We start from the raw sequence: 22,168 nt of genomic DNA, 5'->3' as shown, positions 1-22,168 counted from the left end.
AAATTTAAATTACTAAAGTTAATAAAAAAATACCAAACCTTAAAATTGTTTCCAATAATTGAAAGATAAATAAAAAATTTAAACTGAAAAAAAAAAAAAATTAAATTTTAGAAATATTACTTAAACTATTTTTAAAACAATGGTATTGAAAATAAGCTAAAATGAAATATGAAAAACAAACATAAAAACTTTTGCCTTGCTAAGTAAAATAAAATAAAGTGATGTAGAAATATAAGAACAACAATAATAATACAAATATAAAAACCTAATAAAAAATAGCAAAACTACATAAAATATCCATTTGCATCTAAATCATCTAAAAAAAAAGCGATGTAACTGCGTATGTTTTTAAAATCATTCTCTGCTCATTGTTCATGAACATTTTGTTGTGTGTGTGTGTGTGTGTGTGTGTGTGTGTGTGTGTGAGATGACATGCTTTGGGACAGGACTAGTTTCCTTTCTCTCTCTCTCTCTCTCTCTGTTAATACAGTATGTTAAGGAAATAACGCGGTCAGGGGCCCAACGGGGAGAGGGAGAGAGAGAGAGAGAGAGAGAGAGAGAGAGAGATCTCCTCCAGCTGCTCCACTCCACTCCAGACCATCCTCTTCATCGCAGATCCGCTCTCCCTCTGCGGTCGGAGATACAAAGTCCAGCAGCTTGAAGAGTTTATCCGCGGTTTGATGAGGCTCCGTGGCTCCGCGGAGCGCCGGAAGGAGACGGGGGAGGAGGGGGCGGAGGCGCGGGGAGGCCGCGGAGGGGCTCCGGAGATGCCGAGGGGGGCAGAGACGGAGAAACCGAGAGAGCGAGAGATGGCGGCGGGAGGAATCACCACGCTCCCGGCCGCACCGGACGACGGGGCGAGCGGAGGCTTTCCTTCGGGGAACTTCAAGGAGCCCAAGCGGCTTTACTGCAAAAACGGCGGATACTTCCTGCGGATCAACTCTGACGGGCGAGTGGACGGGATCCGCGAGAAGAGCGACCCGCACAGTGAGTGCGTTTGTTCTGTTCTTCCGCGGAAAAACCGACGATCCAGAGCCTACAAACACCCTTTATGCGTCTGATGTGGAGCAGAGATGAGAATCTGGCCCTGATGATGATGATGATGATGATGATGATTATGTCAGATTTTACAGGTCCATCTTCAGTCTCTTGAGTTCTTCTGCATTCAAAATCTGAATACTGTTCACATTCAGGGACCAGTCATAACTTAGTGTTTTTAAACTAAAACCATATTGTAGCTAAATGTGAAAAAAAAAAAAAAAAAAAAAAAAGTCAGTCATGTTAATCCTGGATTTATTGCTAATTTATAAAAATAAAAATTGAGAAATTGTAAATTAAATGAAAACACAATGGTGCAAAAAAAAATATTAATATTATATTTTGATATAATATTAATGAGAAGTTTTTTTTTTTTGTGTGTATATATATATATATATATATATATATATATATATATATATATATATATATATATATATATATATAGCACTGTATGAAATTTATAATAACATATAATCTGTGAATCATTGGAATGAATGGAATGTAATTAAATTCCTTTTTGAATTTATAAACTCATGATTACTCAAAAAAAACAGTCCAAATCTATGAAACCAACATATTTATTTCTAACAAAACAACAAATATTACTCTGAAAAGTTTTCAGTATTTTTAGGCAAGTAATTTAAATTGTATAAACGTTCACTTTAAGATGAAAAAAGTGATCAGTTTTTCATTCCTCATGGTTCGTCAATAGACACACATATTCATGTTTATCAACAAAATTCAGTCCCAGAGGTGTGACCGATATGGAGAAAGGCAAAATATATTTTATTAAAGCTTTTTTGACACTAATATAACTTTGACACCTCCGTATGGGTCCAAAATGACCTGAAAACAAAACGTGTAACTTTTTATATACGGTTATATCTCTTAAAAAATTTATAAATGAACAAACGTAGTTCAAGAGTTCACAGAATATAGAGTAACTGTGTGTGTGTGTGTGTGTGTGTGTGTGTGTGTGTGTGTGTGTGTTACATCATGTTTTCATAAAGTGTGTTATAAAGACTGGTGAGTGTGTGTAAATGAAGAGGAAATGGTCTCCTTATTCCAAGTTCAGTTCAGTCAAAATAGAAACTGAAACACTGATCTCTTTAGTTTAGACCATAGACTGTAAAAAGTCAGAATTAAAAATCCTGTTGCTAGGGGCAACCACTGAGTGACACTTCTCAAACCCCGCCCACCTCACGCTTCATTTATTCGGACCTGAACCTCTGTGTTTGATACTCTTTACATAGTTTGCATCATTTCTGAGAGTAATCAACCATATTTGTTTCTGATAAAACCTTTGCTGGTAACCATTTACAATAAGGTCCGATTAATTAATGCATTAACTAACAATGAGCAATGCATTTGTTACAGTTATTAATCTTTGTTAGCTTTTAATCAAAAAATTGAAAAATACAACTGTTCACTTGTAATTCATGTCAGCTCAGGTCCAATTAATGATGCAACTTTTGATGAACAATGTTTTCAAATGGAGGCTTGGGAATGAAAACTCACTGACTGAAAACTCATGTTTTAATAATTATAATAACAGAAATCTGTCTATCTATATTGCACATTGAATCTCTTATTTACGTCGTGTTTATACTTTGTTGATTATATAAAAACTATAAGCAAGCGCAGAGCTCGTGCTGAACTTATGAATGACAAAATAACCTTATATAATTCATACATTACATGGTTGAGTGCATGCATAAGTGTATAAGTGCATAGTTTATAGTGCATCCTTTTAAAGTCTGGCATATTGAGCGTTCTGATTTAGATGCCTCTGATTGGCCATCACATTCACGCCCTCAACAGACACCTGTGATTGGCTACAATGCTCAACGCGGCAAAATTAAAACTGTTGGCGTTCTTCACAGAGCACGTGCACAAACACGGGAGCGGAACACAAATCTGTGGCCACCGGAACTAACCGGGAAGGCTGGTGTCATTAGTATTAGGAGTGTAACGGTTGCTCACGGTTCGGTTCATGGTTCGCGAAGTCGGTACGAACCAAGAGTAACTTACAGATCGTTTGTGTGTGTTTGTTCTCTCGCAGTCCGGCTGCAGCTCCAGGCCACGGCCGTCGGTGAGGTGGTGATTAAAGGGATCTGTGCAAACCGTTACCTCGCCATGAACGCGGACGGACGACTGATCGGAACGGTAAGACGCTCTCTTGATCTTACAGCTCTTGGCCTTTACTTTATAATCTTAACCTGTATGCACATTCGGGGGCTGACGTGAAGTCAAGTCAAGTATAGCGCTTTTCACAATACACATCACTTCAAAGCAGCTTTACAGCAGATCTGTATCTTAAAGGGATAGTTCACCCAAAAATAAAAATCACCCAATGATTTACTCACCCTCAAGCCATCCTAACTCTATATGACTTTCTTCTTTAAGACGAATGCTATTGGAGTTATATTAAAAAATGTCCTGGCTCTTCCAAGCTTTATAATGGCAGTGAATGTTCTTTTTTTTCCAATAGTCCAAAAGAAGTCTAGTAAAGTGCAAAACAAAACACTTGTCACAAATTAGAAGTACAAAATGAAGATCTGTAAAGAAAAATGTGGGAGGATTTCAATATAAACCAAGAGGAGACTGGTTTTCCTTTGTTAAAGTACACTGTAAAACCTGATAAGTTCAGAATACTCAAAATTTTTGTGGCCACCGATTACTTAAAAATATTTCATTATAAAACAGATAGTTCCGGTCCTTGATTTCTGATTGGCTGAGCCGCGTTCGAAGCTGTTGTAAATTACTCTACAAACACACACCTTTGTTTACGTTTGTGTGTTGCTCGGCAATGGTTACTTTGTTGGAACCACAACTGTTTCTGAGGAACTACATTGTTTGGCGGAAGAATACTGTTTTTATTAATATCATTACACTTTAACCGTAATAAGTATATGGAATAACCGTTCTTTAAAAGCAATAAGCCTCGTGAAGCCGTGGTTTACAGTGAATTTATAACAGCTAAGGTGCGTTGTTAGGCACGACGTGACATTTCCAACGTAATTACGTAATTTGTGCTAGTGCAAGACCAGCATTTGTCCTCAAAAACCTTAATTTCTTTGCGCCTGAAAACAGTAGGGCTCCAAACTGCGACTAAAACAGTCACATTTATGACCAAAAGTATTAAATTGCAAGTTAAGTTTTTGCTGAGGTCACCACTGGCGATTAGGCCTATGTATTTATGTTATAACTTAAAATTTGCATGTAATGCCCTTTTTTCCTGATTGTTTTGTGATCACATCATTTGCTATGTTCACTAAGACAATGCACATCAAAGTTTTAGTTGAAAAAATAGTTTCAAACAGTCCTCATCTCTGCCACGCAGCTGATAAACGCAGCTCAGTCGTGCAGCGTGAACGAGATCGAAATAACGGAGACGTAAGAAGTGAAAGCGAGGAAAAGCAGCGTCTATTTCATGCACAACTTGAACAAACTACAACAGGTAAAGCTGTCAGCTGTGTGGATATTGGCAATGACGTTAACAATTCTCGTTTATAATCATTAATAATATGACTTCTTCTTAAGATCTCAGGTCTATGCTGTTTTCTTTTAATGCGTGAACTTCATTATTTGAAGCACACTTGCCGTCCAGTAATCGCAAAAAGCTTTGTTACTTTTTAATAAATGAAGTATCAGCTTTAAAATGATTCAAAATTCATAACGAAATACAAACAATGAATACAGTTTTTGGTCCTCTTTAATGAGGCAGGCGCGATCGCGTTAGCGCCTCAGTTCAAGCGCATGCAACCCATTTAATCTTTCTCTTTACTACTCTAGTAGGCTACATAATAAACATGAATTGAAGGGGTTATATGATGCTGCTAAAAAGAACATTATTTTTGGTGTATTTGGTGTAATGAAATGTGTTTATGCGGTTTAAGGTAAAAAAAAAAAAAAAAAAAAAAAACATTATTTTCCACAAAATGTACATTATTGTTTCTCCTCTATGCCCCGCCTTCTGAAACACGTCGATTTTCACAAACCTCATCGCTCTGAAAAGCGAGGTGTGCTGTGATTGGCCAGAGAGGCCATGTAGAGATGTGGGGGGTGTTACAAATAGCCGTTTCAGGGGGGCGTGGACGAGTCTAAACTTTGATAAAGAATATCTCTTTGGATTTGAGACTTTAGTCTTTGCAACTTTACAGATCTTCTTTATTCACCAAGAGCTTGTAACACTCCAAAGAGAAAGGAAAATTGGAAATCGCATCATATGACCCCTTTAAAGGTAAAAGATAGGCTATTTTATAAGAGAGCCCACAGGACAACTTACTGAAATGTCTCAAAAGCTCATTTATTGTTTTAAACTGCAGAAAACGTGTAAAGCTTGTAAACATTGCAACATAATATACATTTACCTCAGCATTAACCCTTCGGTGTCCATAAGCTCATCAGTCAGCTAGAAAAATAACTATAAAGAGGAGCATTTTGCTATATTTATGTGCTATTGCATTTTAATATTTTATGCATTTTTACATGTTGTCTATGATTCAACTCCTATAAAATTGCATTTTACTAATGAAGAAAAACAGACTGAAATGTGAAAGAAATACATTCTTAAAAATAAAGGTGCTTAAAAGGTTCTTCACAGAACCATTTTTGGTTCCACAAAGAAGCATTCGGTCAAAGGTTCTTTAAAGAAGCATCTCTTTCTCAACTTTTTATAATCTGGAGAGCCTTCTTTCACCACAAAGAACCGTTTGTGAAACGTTGAGGTTCTTCAGATGTTAAAGGTTCTTTATGAAACCATTTAGACAAAAAAGGTTATTCTGTGGCATCGTGAAGCACCTTTATTTTTAAGAGTGTATGACAACATTTACAGGATGCACTGAGGAGGAGCCCAAACTACACTCAGTGGCCAAGAGATGCTCCATGATACTGGTACAGAATCTGTGTAATGAACAGTTCTTTCTGACTGTAGATTTCAAGCTGGAAAAGACATTTAGTTCCCACTTTAAGTGAACCTTAGTTCCCAGGTCATCTACAAGATGGAATAAAATGCTGATAAAGTCAAGAAAAGATGAGACATAAACATGACAGTATGATTGAAATGTTAAAATGTAAAAAAATAAAAAATAAATAAATAAAAAGAAATTATTTGGCACCTAAGTTTTTTTTCTTATAGGAGCCAATGGAAAGACATGAATATCATGATGACATGGGGGCGAGTAAATTATCAGGAGATTTTTATTCTGGAAGTGAAGAAATGTGACCAGTTACAGGACCTAAGAGAAGCCAGTAGTCCTGTCGCATCGTATCTTGAATAATCAGAAAAATCATACAAAATAAAAGATTCAATAAAATACATATAGTTTACGGCGACAAATGAACAATTACTTTCATTTTCATTTCATTTTCATCACTTTCATTACTCCCCATTGTCAAAAACTGACTTTTTGACAGTAGCCAACATTATTTTGTTTTCTAAACCACATAAAACATTTGAATGATAGAAACCAGGGGTCCGGGGTCCACTAAAGGGCCTCAGAAAACCTCACAGTTGACTTTAAATGACTTAAAATAAGACCAAACAAACTTGCAAATCAGTATTATTGCAGTATAATTGATTTTTTATTATAGTTTTTTGTAAATATTTTGAATTAGATTTTATATATTCCATTTTAAATGTAATTCTAGTTGTAGTTTTAGTAATATTGTTTTGTTTTTGTTTTTAATTAGTTTTTTATATGCCTCTCTCTCTCTCTCTCTCTCTCTCTCTCTCTCTCTCTCTATAGTTTTTTTTAGGTTTTAGTTTTTTTAATTACTCACACACACACACACACACAAGCTGTTTCCGTTGGTGTGGTTTAGGGAATCCTAAGCTCATCTGTAATCCTCTTTCAGAGTTCGTCATAAAGCACAGATCTGTACGTCAGAAGAGTCTGACTCCCGTGAACACATTCACATTTTACCACGGTATCAACATGCTTGAGATTCTTTTGATCGTCCGTTTGTATGAAACTGAAAAACTGAATCATGTCACAAACAGCAGCTGAGTGTAAAGATCCTGTGCCTGTGTTTGCGTTACATTCGAGCACACACACACACACACACACACACACACACACACACACACACACACACTTAAATAAATCTGAATGGGGCATTTCATAGACATGTTATTTTTATTTTAGTTCACAAATTTGACCCCAGAATACGGTTAAATAGACGCACACTCCGAGTTGATTGGAGCTGTGAGAGTCTCTGTGCTCCTGAAACAATGCTTACATTGATGACGGAGGTGTTGCACAACAGTCAGTGAACAGCCAGCTCTCCTTGTTCAAAACTCACGACAGGAAACATCAGCGTCGGCTCTAGAATGAAACATAATAACATAAATGAAACATAACAAAGTCTTGACGTTTCATCTGACGCCATCAACCACCTTCATACTCTCAGGAATAAAGGTTTCACAAGGCTGTTTTGGCAGCAGTGCTCACCCGTTTTTGCACTACAGAAATGATTTTTTACTGAGTATTTCGGTCTTGTTTTCCAGCACAAATATCCAAACATTCTTAAATCAAGATACATTTACTAAAGTAGCAAAACGATTTAGGATTTTAAGTTTAGTGTTCTGAGAAAAATATCAAGATGAAGTAATTTGTGCTGAAAACAAGAACAAATATCTGCCAATGAGTTAAAAAAGAAAAGAAAAGTGTTTTTCCCTTTGAATTTTTCAGACCCATTAGCAGGTATGTTTCTTTTTATAAAGCACAAATGCACTTAAATAAATGTATCTCAACCCTTTGGTGCACATCTTTTTTTTACTTTAATGAGGTGGACATATTATATTTTAGTTTGATTGTTTTTTTTATTTAATATTTTGTATTTTTACAGGACTTTATGGTACTAAATTATATTTATGCAGTAGTTATAATCCTTTTTACATGCACTTTTTGAGCATAGATCTGAAAATAAAATATTAATCTTACATGCTCTGGAGAACAAAAAAGTTTTTTTTTTTGTTTTGTTTTTTGTTTTTTGATTGAAGACTCTTTTTAAAGAAGACACTTGGCAGATTATTGCTGCAATGAAAAACATAATATTTGTAATACTTTGTAATACAAAAACACTATTATATACTATCGATGTAAACAAGTTGTGTTTCAAATTTGAGGTTGATATCACAAAAAAATAAGATTTTGTTTGTGCGCAGTACCAAAAGTTTCCACTAGATAATATTCGCTTCTCAATTATTTCCAATGCAGTCACATTTCACCACGAGGAGTATAAGTGTGACTGTTTTTTAGTGCCATTTAACCCTTTCGAATGTCCATGATTTTTTTTTGTGTTTACGTGGCAAGTGCCAAAACCTTTACTAAGTTTCATACTGTTCTAAAAAATAAAAATAAAAAAATTATAAATATGTTTAACCAAAGCACCAAAGGCTGAAGAATGTTTGAATATTTGCACTGAAAAAGAAGACAAAAAAAAAAAAAAAACTAAGAAATTTTTTTGCATTGCATTTGGTGATCAATTCTTGAAAGATTTTTTTTTTTTTTTAAGTGTGAAAAACATCTTAATAATCTAAAGAATCTTATAACAATGTAAAAAACCTTGGAAAGGATCCATGGATGTTAAAGGTTCTTCACGGAAGCATCAATGGGAATTATTTTTAAGAGTGTAGAGACACATTCATTCTCGTTTAAGATCCTGTTTTAATCTGAAACAGGTCAGATAGTGTTGGCTTTAAACATGAGCAGCATGTCAACATTACGAAGGTCACATAAAACAGCCACACTGGCTGAAGCGCTGGGTTGACGGTCTCACATTCCTGTCAGGAGACGTTTTTCCAGACCATCCGGCTCGAGCTGACTCAGGAAAGCGAGAGGCAGTGTTTCACAAGCTGTTGCCAGATAATAGATGACAAATGCTAATATTCCAGCACAGCTTTTACTGCTGTAGCTGAAATAAGACTCTCGGTGAGGTTTGAGCTCAGAGGGATCCAAAAATCTGAGAGCACACTGAAAAACTGGAAACAAAAAGTTTTAGGATCAAATCACGATGGAGAAACATGATTATTGTGTCCTGTTCATGCAGCTGCTGCTATTAAAGCAGACCACATACTGATGAAAATACATTTTTCAGTTGAACTTTTCAAACTTTTTTAACCAGTTGTTATGCTGATTAGATATTTTATAGTGACAAAAAGGTATTTAATGCTAGAAATTTGAGCTACAATGATGTTAATGAGTTACTTTTTCAAACAAGTAACACAAGTTATTTTGTTTTCCCATTTATTCACTCACACGTCTCCTGCCGCCACTTCCTTCAGCATGAGGCTTATTCATTTCACGTTTGGTGTGAAAAGACCCTTACAGTTTCCAAAAAATATAACTTTAGGGTTTTTTGTTATTAACAAACCAAACAAGCGAGCCCAACCAAGCTGTCAAAAAGTAACATAACGCATTACTTTCTATAAAAAGTAACACAATTGGTTACTTTTTAATTGAGTAATGCAATATTGTAATGCATTACTTTTAAAAATAACTTTCCCCATCACACTTCAAAACATTTTTACATTTTTCCAATCATTATGCTGACTATATATTTAATGCTTTAAATGCTAAACAGAGTGCAGTTTGAGTTAAACTGATGTGTTAATGCTGTCGTCTTCCAATTGAACTTTTTAAGCTGTTTATATATTTCCATTCTTAAAAAATGTTGTTTAATGCTTTAGATGATGCAGGCGGTGATGTTGGTCAATGTTGTCTTGTCTCTGTCTCAGAGGGAGAACAACATATGAATGTTATTTCCTGGAGCGCCTGGAGTCGAATAACTACAACACGTACCGATCCCGGAAGTACACTCCCGACTGGTACGTGGCTCTGAAGAGAACAGGCCCAGTATTATAAAATCGGGGTTCGAAGACCAGCCCGGGCCAGAAGGCCATCCTGTTTCTGCCCCATGGTCAGCCAAGTGCTGATGGAGAGATGCTGTCAAACCTGAACCGAGAGCGACAGACCACTGACTCAGACGATGAGCTCATCCGGATAAGTGCAAGATTCTTCAGCGTGTCTGGAAAAAAACACTTCCCTTCAGCATTTCTATCTAGGAACGCTTCCCAAACAGATGTACTTGGAGAGCATTACCAGGGTTTATTTGTTCGTGTTCGGTCACCCTGGAGATATCAGCAATATCCTCAGATGGGCTTTCGTCAATTCGGACAGGCGCGCGATAATGGATCTCAGATCCAACTTTTCCAAATACAGGTCTTCATTCCACTTGATTCCCTCGAGCAAGGGCAGAAGGGTTGGTTCGGAGAGTTCACTGATCTGCACTAAACCTGCACTATTTCTCGCAGGAATGTTTTTAGTTTGGCTACAAAATGTGAGTTTACTTTAATGCTGCTCCTTTATGCAAATATATGCAAGTATTTCTATACTGTATTTTAGAGAGAGAGAGGGTTTTGCGAACACAAAGATTCGCTTTGATGAAGGGATTCCGAGTACATCATGAATGTTTTTTGTTTGTTCCGTGGAAACTACTTTAATTCTCTTTCGTATATATCATCTTGGCTTAGAACAAATAGTTTTTAATTTAGTTTTAGTTTACTTTGTTGATGCGAGTAACCAGATTAACAGTAACAGTTTATCATTTCTTGAGCAACTGAGAAATCAGATTCCTTGATTAACAAGTCTATAGTAACATATTATAAAAGTTCAAGAAACCCACGTCTTAAAAATAAGGCTCTCCAGTTGGAACAAAGAACCCATTATCAAGATCCGATTTTGGCCATTTAATCAGCTTTTATAAATCCTTTTCATTATAGCACTTGTTCTTTTAAACTAAGAATATATATTCTGGTGTGAATCATAAAAATATAGAAGATTAAGTTTAGTTTTAAGACCCAAGTGTTCTTGCGTGTTGCGCATTAACTGAGAGATCTATTACAAACACTACAACAGCTTTCTTGATATATATTTCAGCAAACAGTACTTTTATAATAGTAAAGAATACTGGTATAATGTTTGCGTTTATTTAGTTATATAGGTTTTTTTTTTTTTTGTTGTTTTTTGTGCACCGGCAGGGTAAATTTAACTGCGAAAGGTCAAAAATAGGCTTAATTTTTCATGTAAGTAAACATATTTAGGTTTTGGTGTAAAATAGAGACCCACATATATTTGTTAAGATAGGTGATTAGATACAGTCCTTCATGAGAATCGCAAACCGGTTCCTCCGTGCTAAATTGAGCAAGCTTTATTTGTAGAGTCCCACTGTCACAAAAACAAAAAAAAAAAGTGGTTAGTTGGTCTTATTTTCCAGTACAAAGTTTGGTATTTTTTTTTTTTTTTTTTGAAGAAAAAGAAAAAGTTACTGACCACAGTTACTGGATGAATGTTTATTTTTTTTTTGGTTTTTTTTAAATGCTTTTCAGCATGTTTTAAGCTCCACAATATATATGCAAATAAAAATCTAAAAATAATCTTGTTGTTCCTTATAGAACATAGTTTTATTTTGCTGATAGCCCATTGCCAATATTTGTTTTTGGTTTGTAAGCATTGAATTTGATACCTTTGTCAGGAACACAGACTATCGTAAGTCCTTTTTTTCTCCAGTAAATGGATCTTGATTTAAAGAAGGTTTATATATTTGGACTAAAAACAAAACGCATTATTTAGTGCAGCTGTATTGTGGCTGGCTGTGGTACAGCTTATAGAAGAGGGCCGGCGAGCTGCTCTCCACTGTGATGTCGATGTCTGTGGGAAAGACCGTTTTCCGCTCCGTACACGCAGAAGTCCGGCTCGTGATCAGCGTGTCCTCGGCGAGTTCAGCCACATCGAACCAAGTGGCAGCGGCAGACACTTCTGAGTGCAGAGGTTGATATTGTAGGATAGCGGAGCTTAGTCTGCAGATCAGGTACATGTCGGACACCCTGAACGCTCTACCGGATCATTTGTGCTGCTGACAGAGACTGAGCTAGAATCGTAACTGGGATCCGCAACGCCCGGTTTTCTTCACAAAACCTCCCGACCGGCCGTCTCGTCCTGAAAATAAATCATCCAGTTGAGAATAGAGAAACGCGTTTCTCCGCATCTGAGCTTGCTGGTCGAATACTGTCAAAACTTCACCGCAACAGGAACTTACTTACTTTGGTTTAAAGCAACCGTTCACTCCAACAGAATTCAGAATTTAAAATGCAGTTTTGTTCTCTTCATCATGCAAACTGTTGTAGAAATGTGGGCACTGCATCATGTCCTCATCAGCATTTGATACTCTGCAGTTAGGGGGGGCCGTCAGAATGAGGAGTCTTCTCCCAGATGTTAACTGATGGTCTGGAGGGCTGTGGGATTACTGTTGATTATTGTGAATGTTTGTGATCAGCTTGTTTTGGACTCTCATTTCTGAACGGCACCCATTTGCAGTGCTGCGAGGCCACTAGCCGCCCCGCGTTTCCACTGTCGGCCTTAAAAGCGCGCGTGATAGTGGCTTGCCAGGGCCAGTCTCCGTTTCCACTGTTCACTTCCCGGGCCTTGATCGTGCCTTCGTCGGGGCGTCCTCGGGGCCAACGGCCCAGGGTTTTTTTGGCCCCGACGAAAAACCTTTGGGCCAAAGCGGGCCCAGCTGGGGCTAGAGGAGTGGTTATGATACAAAGGCGAGTTTTTCGTCTTCGCGTCTGTGATAGCGTCAGCGGCCGTGTTCAGTTCAGAAAGATAACAGCTATAACGCAACATTAAAAACTTTTAAAAATAAGCTGAGCGCCAAAAACTCACTTGTCCGTCAGCAGCGAGTGACTGACATAAACGCGATCCCGATGTGGATTATAATCTTCATAAAAGGCAAAAATATTTTGAAGCGATGTTAAAGAACTATTCCAACGCTAAACATTAACGTTACCAGAATAAACATTTCACAATGCAAAACACTTGTAGAAATCCAGACGTCAGCCACTCTAAGTCTCTATCACAATTTGTTTATTTAATTTAAGTACCATATTGTTATTCGTCATAAGTCTCGGTCTCGAGAGCTTTTAGCTCCGCGTAGCATGTCATCTAAATAAGATATAACTAATGAATTTTTTGTTCGACCTAGCTTTTTTATTACAAATAAGAGTTTTTATCAATCATTTCTAAATGTGACTTAAATAGAGGCTACTGTACCTATCATAATACACATGAACCATGTCTGCGACTGAAGAAGCAGGCTATTTTCATAAGCGATTAGAAATAAATAAATAAAATAGAAACTAAATGTATTTCTGTTGTGCGATTAATTTTGAGTCCTGAAAACTTAAGTTCCATTATTATCAATGTCACTCACTTATAGTAAAATATCGATGCTGTTGAAAGTTGACTATTTAACAAAGCATGCCAAACAAAATGCGCTGCTGTATCATTTTCGTTTTGGGTGATCGCGCTATTTTCCAGTGCCTTATTTCTTAGTTTTCTTAGAACTTCTCTTGTTGGTTAAACGATGGGGTCCGCATGACGTTGTTCCTGAGAGGCGTGTAAAGGGCGTGTTTTCTAGTGACCGCAGCGGGGGAGATTCTGGCCCGACGGTTGGAAACCTGTCGTCTATTCTGGGCCTCGCTGCTGGGTGTGCCCCGAGGTCTATTATCCCGGTGCTGGCCCGTTTTAAAAAGTCCTGGCTCGCATCTTGGCCCGACAGTGGAAATGCGGCTACTGATGCAGTGCCACATTTCTACAAACCTGATGAAGAAACACTGCATTTTCACACATTTTTGGGTGAACTATTGCTTTAAATATTTTCACACAATCAGTTCGACTAATAACTTTGTTTACTGTATCTTAAATGAGATTTATAGAAATATAGAGTAGGGTAAAACTTTACAAGAAGTCCTGAATTAAATCTTTTATTGTACACTCGTGAACACAATGTAACTTTTATACAGAACTGTTTCGGAAAGAGCATTGTGACTTATATAGGTGATTTAATCCTCAGATTTTGTTCATTAGGTACGTATCATTGAAAATTTAGTTTATCTACAAGTCCGACAAAAATATTGTTTTATTTGTATTAAAGAAGGGTACTTTTGTAACTGAATGTTTTGAGGGTCTCAAATCTTAGATGATGTTCTTATAAATGCATATTTGTATTAAAGAAGGTGTTTAGGGTTTCTGTCACTGCTTTTACTTTGTGTAAAAGAAACATTCGTTTTTTGATCATGTTTTCTGGATCTACCGGATGTTTTCTCCAAGATCTGACAGACCAGCGGGAAACTTCCAAGCATTCTTAGTCTGAGAAGGAAAGAAAAGTCTTGTTAAACACGTGCATGTTTATTTTTAGCTGAACACTTAGAAATATATTTTTATGGAAATAAGTCTTTTATCTTTCTGTTTTTGTTTCCACGTTCACAGATGGATCTAAATATTATTTATATCGTATCGTACGATATCAAATATTTTCATAAAATGTTTCTACTAAGGTCCCTTACATATTGAGTTTTAAAAGAATATAGAAAAATGCTGCTAGTTATAAAATGCCACTTTGATTCTTACTTGAGTTGTTTTTTTGGTCAATTAAAAAAATACAATGTAATGTAACAGCTTTAAAGGTTTGTGATATGAAAATCTTCTGTACTATGCAATAAAAATCAATATTTTTGTGGGCATTATGTTTGAAAGTATTTGAATTCTGTCATTAATATGAAGTATTTAACACAAGCTGCATTGCAAATGAAAAACAAATTCAATGTATTGAACAACAATGAAAATATTTTAATGTTGTAATAACTGTTTTTCTAGACACTAAATTAAAAGCTCATAATATCTGCATATAAATTGATTTGCTTTTTAAAAACAATTAGCAGTAAGAAACTACAAGTAAACAGGAAGTGTTAAAGTGATTAGTACTCTGTTCCTGTTTCCGTCTTGTTAACTCCTGATGTTATCATCTGTTTCTCGTTAGTCTGTGTTTTCTTTAAGCTCGTTTGTTTTTAAACACCGTTCGTTGGTCATAGTTTGTCCCTTATTGGTGCGTTCCGGTTTAATTCTTCTGGATGTTCTTGGGTTTTAACTCTTTAATGATTTTGTTGTGTTTTTATAAACGTAAACTGCATTTTGATCCAATTCTCCCTCGACTCTAAATATAGCACTGCATCAGTGTCTCAGCAATGGATGCTCTGCAGTGAATGGGTGCCGTCAGAATGAGAGTCCAAACAGCGATAAAAACATCACAATAATCCACACGTAAAATCCACAGCACTCCACGTCCATCAGTGAACATCTGGAGAAGACAAAAGATGAAACACATCCAGCCTTAAGATTGTTTTTTAACTCAAATACATAGAGTATATAATCCATATCCATACACTTCCTCCAGTGAAAAAGTGCATCTCCCTGTTGTCTCTCACATCAAAATCCAGACACATATTTGTTTAAAAAACGCTGCTTGATCTGTGCAGAAATTTCTCTTCCCTGATTCATCCAGAACACTTTTTTCACTGGGGAGTTCATCTCATTGCTCATAGCATGTATCATGTGTTTTCTACTGGGTGAAAGATAATGCTCATTTCGAAACTAGAGAACATCCCCATCGGAGATTTGAATTTTAATACACACTGGTGCGCCCAGATTGCACTCCGCTCCACGAAAGATAAATACTCAGTGAACTTTGACTAAAATGATCTGCAATCCGACCTCTGTACTACTCCCAGAGATATTTTAAACACCCGAACACACAGGCCATTTTACAAGTAAATGACGACCGAAACGGGCCGTGACGCAAGATAAAAGAGCAGGAAAGATGTTGGCGGGTGGATAAAACAATCCTTTGAGTTTCCATTCCAGAGCAGAGAGCCGCCCGCCGCTGCGCTGCCCCGAGCACAACCCACTGTTTATTTTTACTGGGAAACGCGCTTGAGGCTCGAAGGCAGACGTTTAACGAGGTTACACCACAGAATTCATTATCGCTCGAAGAGCCCGTTCAAATCGCAGTCTCAGATTTACAGGAATTAGATTCTGGGATTTAGAATGTCCTGTCGTCATTTACTTTCAAAACGTCTTGTTTAATTTTCTTTCTTCACGTGAAACAGAAAATTAGGAGGTTTAGAGCAGAATGTCCATGCTGCTCTTTTTATAATAAATGGCACCAATCATGAGAATTTCGATGCCAGAACGCTGAATTTCGCCCAGAAGTTGGCGAGTTTGCATGGTGTGTAAATGATGACAGAATGATGGTTTTTGGGTGGACTGTCCCTTTAACACAACGGAGTTGAACTCCACCCACGCAAGAAAACAAAATTTAAAAAAATCTGCTTGGGTTAAGTATAATTAAAAAATTTATATGTGACTTTTAAAAGTCCACAATTATAAGAAACCAAGTTGAAATTATGACATTATGCCAATTTTTCTATCATCATTTTATAACATATTTTGACTGTCAATTGTCGATTTAGTATGTCATAATTGTTACTTTATTCTCATAATTGACTTTTGAACTTACATGACTATATCATAATTATATTACACTGTCATTTCAATTTTTTTTTATCTCATAATTGACAATTTTGACTCGTCGTAATTTTGGATTTATTCTCATAATTGACTTTTTTATGCCAGAAGTTTGCGACTTTATCTCATAATTATGACTCAGTATGTCATAGAGGCTTTTAATTCTCATAATTTTCATTGCTCCATAATATTGACTTTATTTCATAACCTTTGATAGCCATTTTTGGACATAATTTTCCGACTTTTTATCTCATAATTATGGCTTTTTGTGTCAATTACAAAAACACAATAAAGTCATAATTTCAACTTGTCACCGAAAAATGTGTGGCTGAAATGGCAAATGCGCTGTTTACTCCAGATGACCAACATCAGCAGCAGGCAGGTCAGCGGACTGTAGGCTCGCGGTACAACAGTGTGGCTTTGACTACATGTTTTGTTTTACATGCCGCCCAAAAAATTACGGGATGAACTGTTTAAACGGAGACAAAAATAATTTTTGGGTTTTTTAGCAGCACAGAGCCTTATAATCAGACACATCAGGTACTGATTCTGTACCTTATTTCTGTCCTGAACAACAAGGACTTTGCCGTTGGATGTCGTCCACAACAGCACCTTTAAACAAGACAGCAATAATTTCATGCTTACAAACAGAATCAACGAGAAAAACAGACGTGAATAACTGGCAGAGGGAAAGGTCGTCGATGTAGTGTGTGTGGTGTTTTGTGGTTTATATATGAACCCACTCCGGAATGCAGCTTCCCCCTTGTGCGGTCAAACACACACACAACCACACCACACGCACACACTCACACAAACACACACACACACACGGTCATGAGCGACACTTCAAACCACAGATACAGCACCAGCTGTAAAACTTTATTAAACCCTGATAAAAGCAATATGCACAAATTATATATATATAATAGATAATATAGATCATATTATATATATATATATATATATATATATATATTATATATATTATATAGAAGAATCAGTGCGTCTCAACTCTGATCATCCAGGAAGCGTTTGAGGAGCGTTTTGTTTCCAGAATCTTTACGTTCGACTGTTCCTTCCTGCAGCGGAGGAATGATCTTCCCAAGCCTCCATAACATCTTCACAATCGTCTGAGGAGCCGGTGATTTCTTCATCTCTCGAACAGCTGTCATTATAGTCTCTGTTCATCACTGTTCCCCATCTCTTCATCTCACTGAGACACATTACTGCAGATATAGAGCTACAGACTCATATTTTACAGCAGTTTATATCAGTATCTGCTCTACGGTTAATTAAATATCTCACTGCTTTACTGCAGAATTGCCTCATGTAAATAGCAGCATCTGCAATAAAACAGGGAGCTGTTTTTTGTCCTTCGCACATTCTCCCTCTATCAGCACACTATTGCTTCCTACAAGCCTGATGGATTGCAAATATGGGTGCTCTAGGTACTAAAAACAGTTTAAGGCTGTTATTGCTGTCGTGAAATTGTCCCATAAAACCATTCACCCTCACTATGCGTCGAAGAGAAAAGACACAGAGTGACTGTGGGTTTTGAAAGTACGTGCACACGAAGCTGATGAGAAAGTTGTCGTGTTTATATGCACTTTCCTTAATAGTCCAGACGTGTCGATTTCACCTTCACGGCATTTCGGGTTTAATCAAACACAAACACGCGTCGCGCAGGCGCCTGCCCAGACTGAGTCTATGGCGGGCCGCTTTGGCCCAGGATGTGTTGCCTAGCATGTTCGAAACATGTCTGGGCCGGTGCGTGCCGGATGTGCGCGCCGCCTGCTTGGTACAAATTACGTGCGGAGAGCCTCGGATCCTCTCAGTTACTCAGACACGCATTCTTTGTCGCTCACGTCACGTGCGTGACTCCTACTTGAAGAGATGGGGCGGAACAGAGTGGTCAGTCTGTCCGCTACAGGCCCGAGCCACAGGCTGAAAAGGCCCGCGTCTCTCCGAGCGGGATGGAAAGCGGAATCCGTGCGCGCCGCCGCCGCGCAGAGAGACTCTAACACACACACAGACACCAAGAGACACACACACACACACGACCGCTCTCTCCCCACTCATCACACAAAAAAAAAAAACACACAACACACAAACAAAACACACAACACAAAACAACACAGACCTCTCTCCCTCTCACTCACGCACTCCTCCTCCTCCACACACACTCACTCTCTCTCTCATCTCACTCCACATCACTCTCGATCTCTTCTCCTCTCTGCTCACGGAGTTCTCTCTCTCTCTCACAACACCCACACACACACACCCACACACAGACACACAGATGAGAGAGAGAGAGCTGTCAGTATGTGTTTATTATACACTAGAGTTCATAAAGTTTTAGGATCATGATACAGAAATACTTTTATTCATCTAGGATACATCTGATTAAATTGATAAGAGTGACAGTCAGACAGAGTTACAATATCTTTATATTTCAAATAAATGCTGTTCTTTTGAACTTTCTATTCATCTGTGCATCCTGAAAAATACAATGCCTCACAGTTTCCACAAGAATATTGTGCAGCACAACTGTTTTTTCAAACATTGATTAATAATCAGAAGGTTATCTTGAGCAGCAAATCATCATAGTAAGAATGAGTTCTGAAGATCATGTGACACTGAAGACTGGAGTAATGGATGCTGAAAATACAGCTGCACATCACAGAAATAAATTACAGTTTAAAACAGAGACTCACACAGAAAAACAGCTGTTTGAATATTTGTAATAATATTTCACTATTTTTACTGTATTTTTGGTTCAAATAAAAGCATGCCGCTTGATGATCAGAAGAGACCTTATTACTGATCCTAAATTTGAACAATAGTGTGTTTATAATATTTTTTCATTAAATCCAGTAAATAAGCAAAGTTTAAAGATTTTGTAAAAAATAAAATAAAAACATATTATCACATAAAATAAATAAGAAATTTCTCAAATACTATTTTTAGGTGATCTAGATGTAACTAATCAGGTCAGATGTTCTTGTGATATACATGCCAAATATTAAGACATTAATCTTTTTTTTTTTTTTGTTTTTACTGTAATGATTTTTTTAAATACTAATTATATATCAATATATAGCCTAAATATACAGATTGTTATTTTAAAATATTTATTAGCCTACATATTTTTCTATATTTAAAAATGTTACTCAAATTGATGACAATGTAATTTGTAAGCAATAAATAAATCAAATTATAAAATCCTGTGCTGCACTGTAATATGATTTGTGGAAAACCAGCTGTGCGCTTGACTAAACCACGGGATACATGCGTATAGCCTCACACGCATTGTAGAGTCATTACCGTTAGTATTTTTCCAAGTTACTGTTGCTTAATTCCCGCTTCCTGTAACCCCGCAGGCAGCTCGTGTAAACGTCGTCCTCGCACCGTCAACGAACGCCTCGACGACCGATCCGCATCCCTCCGAGAGAGAGGCGGGCAGACCGCTCCTGACAGCCGTATGCCTGAGCGAGGAGAACCGCGCAAATACCTCTCGCCGCCCGAACACGGAGAGACGCCTGCAGCACCCCGAGACAGAGCCAGCTCACCATAAACCCACCAAACAACCAGCGCATGCCGAGCGAACGCGTATTTACTCTAGCACTCGTGCAGCATATGAAAATACATAACCATTTTGCATAGAGGTTATTATATCCATAACTCACAGGGCCCCACATCATCATCCCCACCCATACTAAAACCGTTAAAATATCTATAATCTTTCTTGTATATAAACCCAATCGAGTAATGTGGAAAATATTAATTTGCTGTAAAAATATTATATAATAATTAGCCTGTAACACGTATAAAAAATCTTTTATACCGTACAGCCTATGATAAAAACGGAAAATATTAAGTTTGTTATATTATTGCCTTTCTCCTTATTACATATAGTACTGTTATATCACTGTATTTTTGTCATTTTACAGTTATTTCACTCATTTATTTACTCATTTCTTTTAACCTAACTTCGGTTTTATTTTATTAACTCATTTTGTTTGCTTTATTTTATTTTAATTCAGCTTTCTACTTGATTTGTGTTTATTTACTCATTTATTTACCTCATTCTTTCTGCTTATAGTTTTGTTTTTTTCATATATTTGCACTTAATCTAATTTGGTTTGTATATTTATTTTTAAGCTATTTCCCTATGTTTATTTAACTCATTCATTGAGTCTACTTATTACTTTTAAGTCTAATTTTATTATTGTTTTATTCCTTTATTTGATTTATTTATTTATTTATTTATGTTTTAGTTACTTATTTATTTACTTTTTAAAAAAAATGGTTTTAATTTGTGTTAATCTAATTTTAATTTGTTTTAGGTTAATCTATTTTATTTTTGTTTACGTCATTATTATTTATTTTATTTTTAGTGTACAATTTATGTATTTTCGTTTAAAAATAATTATTTTGTTTTAATCTGTTTTGTTTTTTCATACATTTTATGACGATTTGCTATTTTAATGTATTTCGTTATTTGTTTTGTTTTTAAAATGTTTATTTTTGATTGTAATTTATTGTAGCTATTTTAATTGTTTTTTGTTTTTTGTTTAATCGGTTTGATTTTTATTATTTTAACCATTTCTATATCTATTTTTTTATGCTCATTTATTAGTTATTAATTTTAATCGACATTCTTTTAAGTTATATTTTTGTATTTTTTTGTTTTGTTTGAATGTTTTGTTTTCTTCACTTAATTTTTTTATTTTTTATTTAGGCTACAACCTTCCAGTTTACTAATTTCTCATTTTTTGTGTTTTATTTATTATTTATTTATTTTAAAATCTTTTGTGACTTGTTTCAAAGAATGTTTTATGGCCTCCTAAGATATCAGTTGATCACACCGGGATTTTGCGTGAAGTTTTTAAAGCCTGTAAAGGGGGGGGCCCCTTTCGTATCTGAGACCCCCACGAGCTGAACTTTTTTCACACCGCGGGAAGTTTTAAATTTCACCATGTGAAAAAGTGTGTGTGTGTGTGGGGGAACACGCATCTATAACCCCCAAAACGCAGGTCATCACGCAAAGGAAAGGCAAAGGGAAAAAGAGCTGAGTGAAGAGAAGGGGCCAGATCCGCGTCAGTCTGTGATGAACCGGATTTCAGCGTCAACGAGCGCGGATTCACTGTCCCGGCTTTCTAGAAGAGGTAACGGAGGGGGAGCGCTCTTCATTCAGCAGTGAGATAATGGTAAAACATATCAGCTCCGGGGCGGGCCTTGATGAACTTTAGATGTAATAAAGGGGCAATCGGTCCACCCAAACCCCCAACTGATTTCACACATGAAAATGAACCTCTTCACAGATATGTAACATTAGAGCATTTTCCTGATATAAATATAATACTAAATTAGTTCATTCGTTTGATTGGAATTCCTCTTGGGAAAAAGTTTTGGGGGTTGTGTCATATCTGTGCTCATTATTTACATCAAGGTCAAATCAATATACATAGCACATTAAAGTTAAGAGACCAAAGTGTGTGTGTGTGTGTGTGTGTGTGTGTGTGTGTGTCGGTGTGTGTGTCTGTGTCTGTGTCTCTCTGTGTGTGGGTGTGTGTGGTGTGTGTGTGTGTGTGTGTTGTGTCTGCTCTCTCTCGTGTGTGTTTCTGTTGTGTTTGTCTGTGTCTCTCTCTCTCTGTGTCCCTGTGTGTGTCCCCTGTGTGGTGTGGTTGTTGTGTGTG

At 36.7% G+C, this 22,168-nt stretch overlaps 2 protein-coding genes across 3 annotated transcripts in view; one reads left to right on the top strand and one right to left on the bottom strand.

Annotated features, from left to right (window-relative positions):
* Positions 1–22,168, bottom strand: part of dele1 (DAP3 binding cell death enhancer 1) — a 239,934-nt gene that overhangs the window by 40,680 nt on the left and 177,086 nt on the right. The gene's annotated exons all lie outside the window — the stretch shown is intronic.
* Positions 531–22,168, top strand: part of fgf2 (fibroblast growth factor 2) — a 223,315-nt gene continuing 201,677 nt past the window's right edge. Inside the window, exons 1-2 of the mRNA XM_042770472.1 lie at positions 531–987; positions 3,104–3,207. Coding sequence (XP_042626406.1) covers positions 681–987; positions 3,104–3,207 — 411 coding nt within the window. The 5' untranslated portion in view covers positions 531–680. The remainder of the gene's footprint in view (positions 988–3,103; positions 3,208–22,168) is intronic.

This window comes from Cyprinus carpio, chromosome A14 (genome assembly GCF_018340385.1).
Source record: "Cyprinus carpio isolate SPL01 chromosome A14, ASM1834038v1, whole genome shotgun sequence".
Classification (NCBI taxonomy): domain Eukaryota; kingdom Metazoa; phylum Chordata; class Actinopteri; order Cypriniformes; family Cyprinidae; genus Cyprinus; species Cyprinus carpio.
The sequence above is the reverse complement of the archived record's forward strand: the minus strand, read 5'-3'. Positions and strand labels throughout refer to the sequence as shown.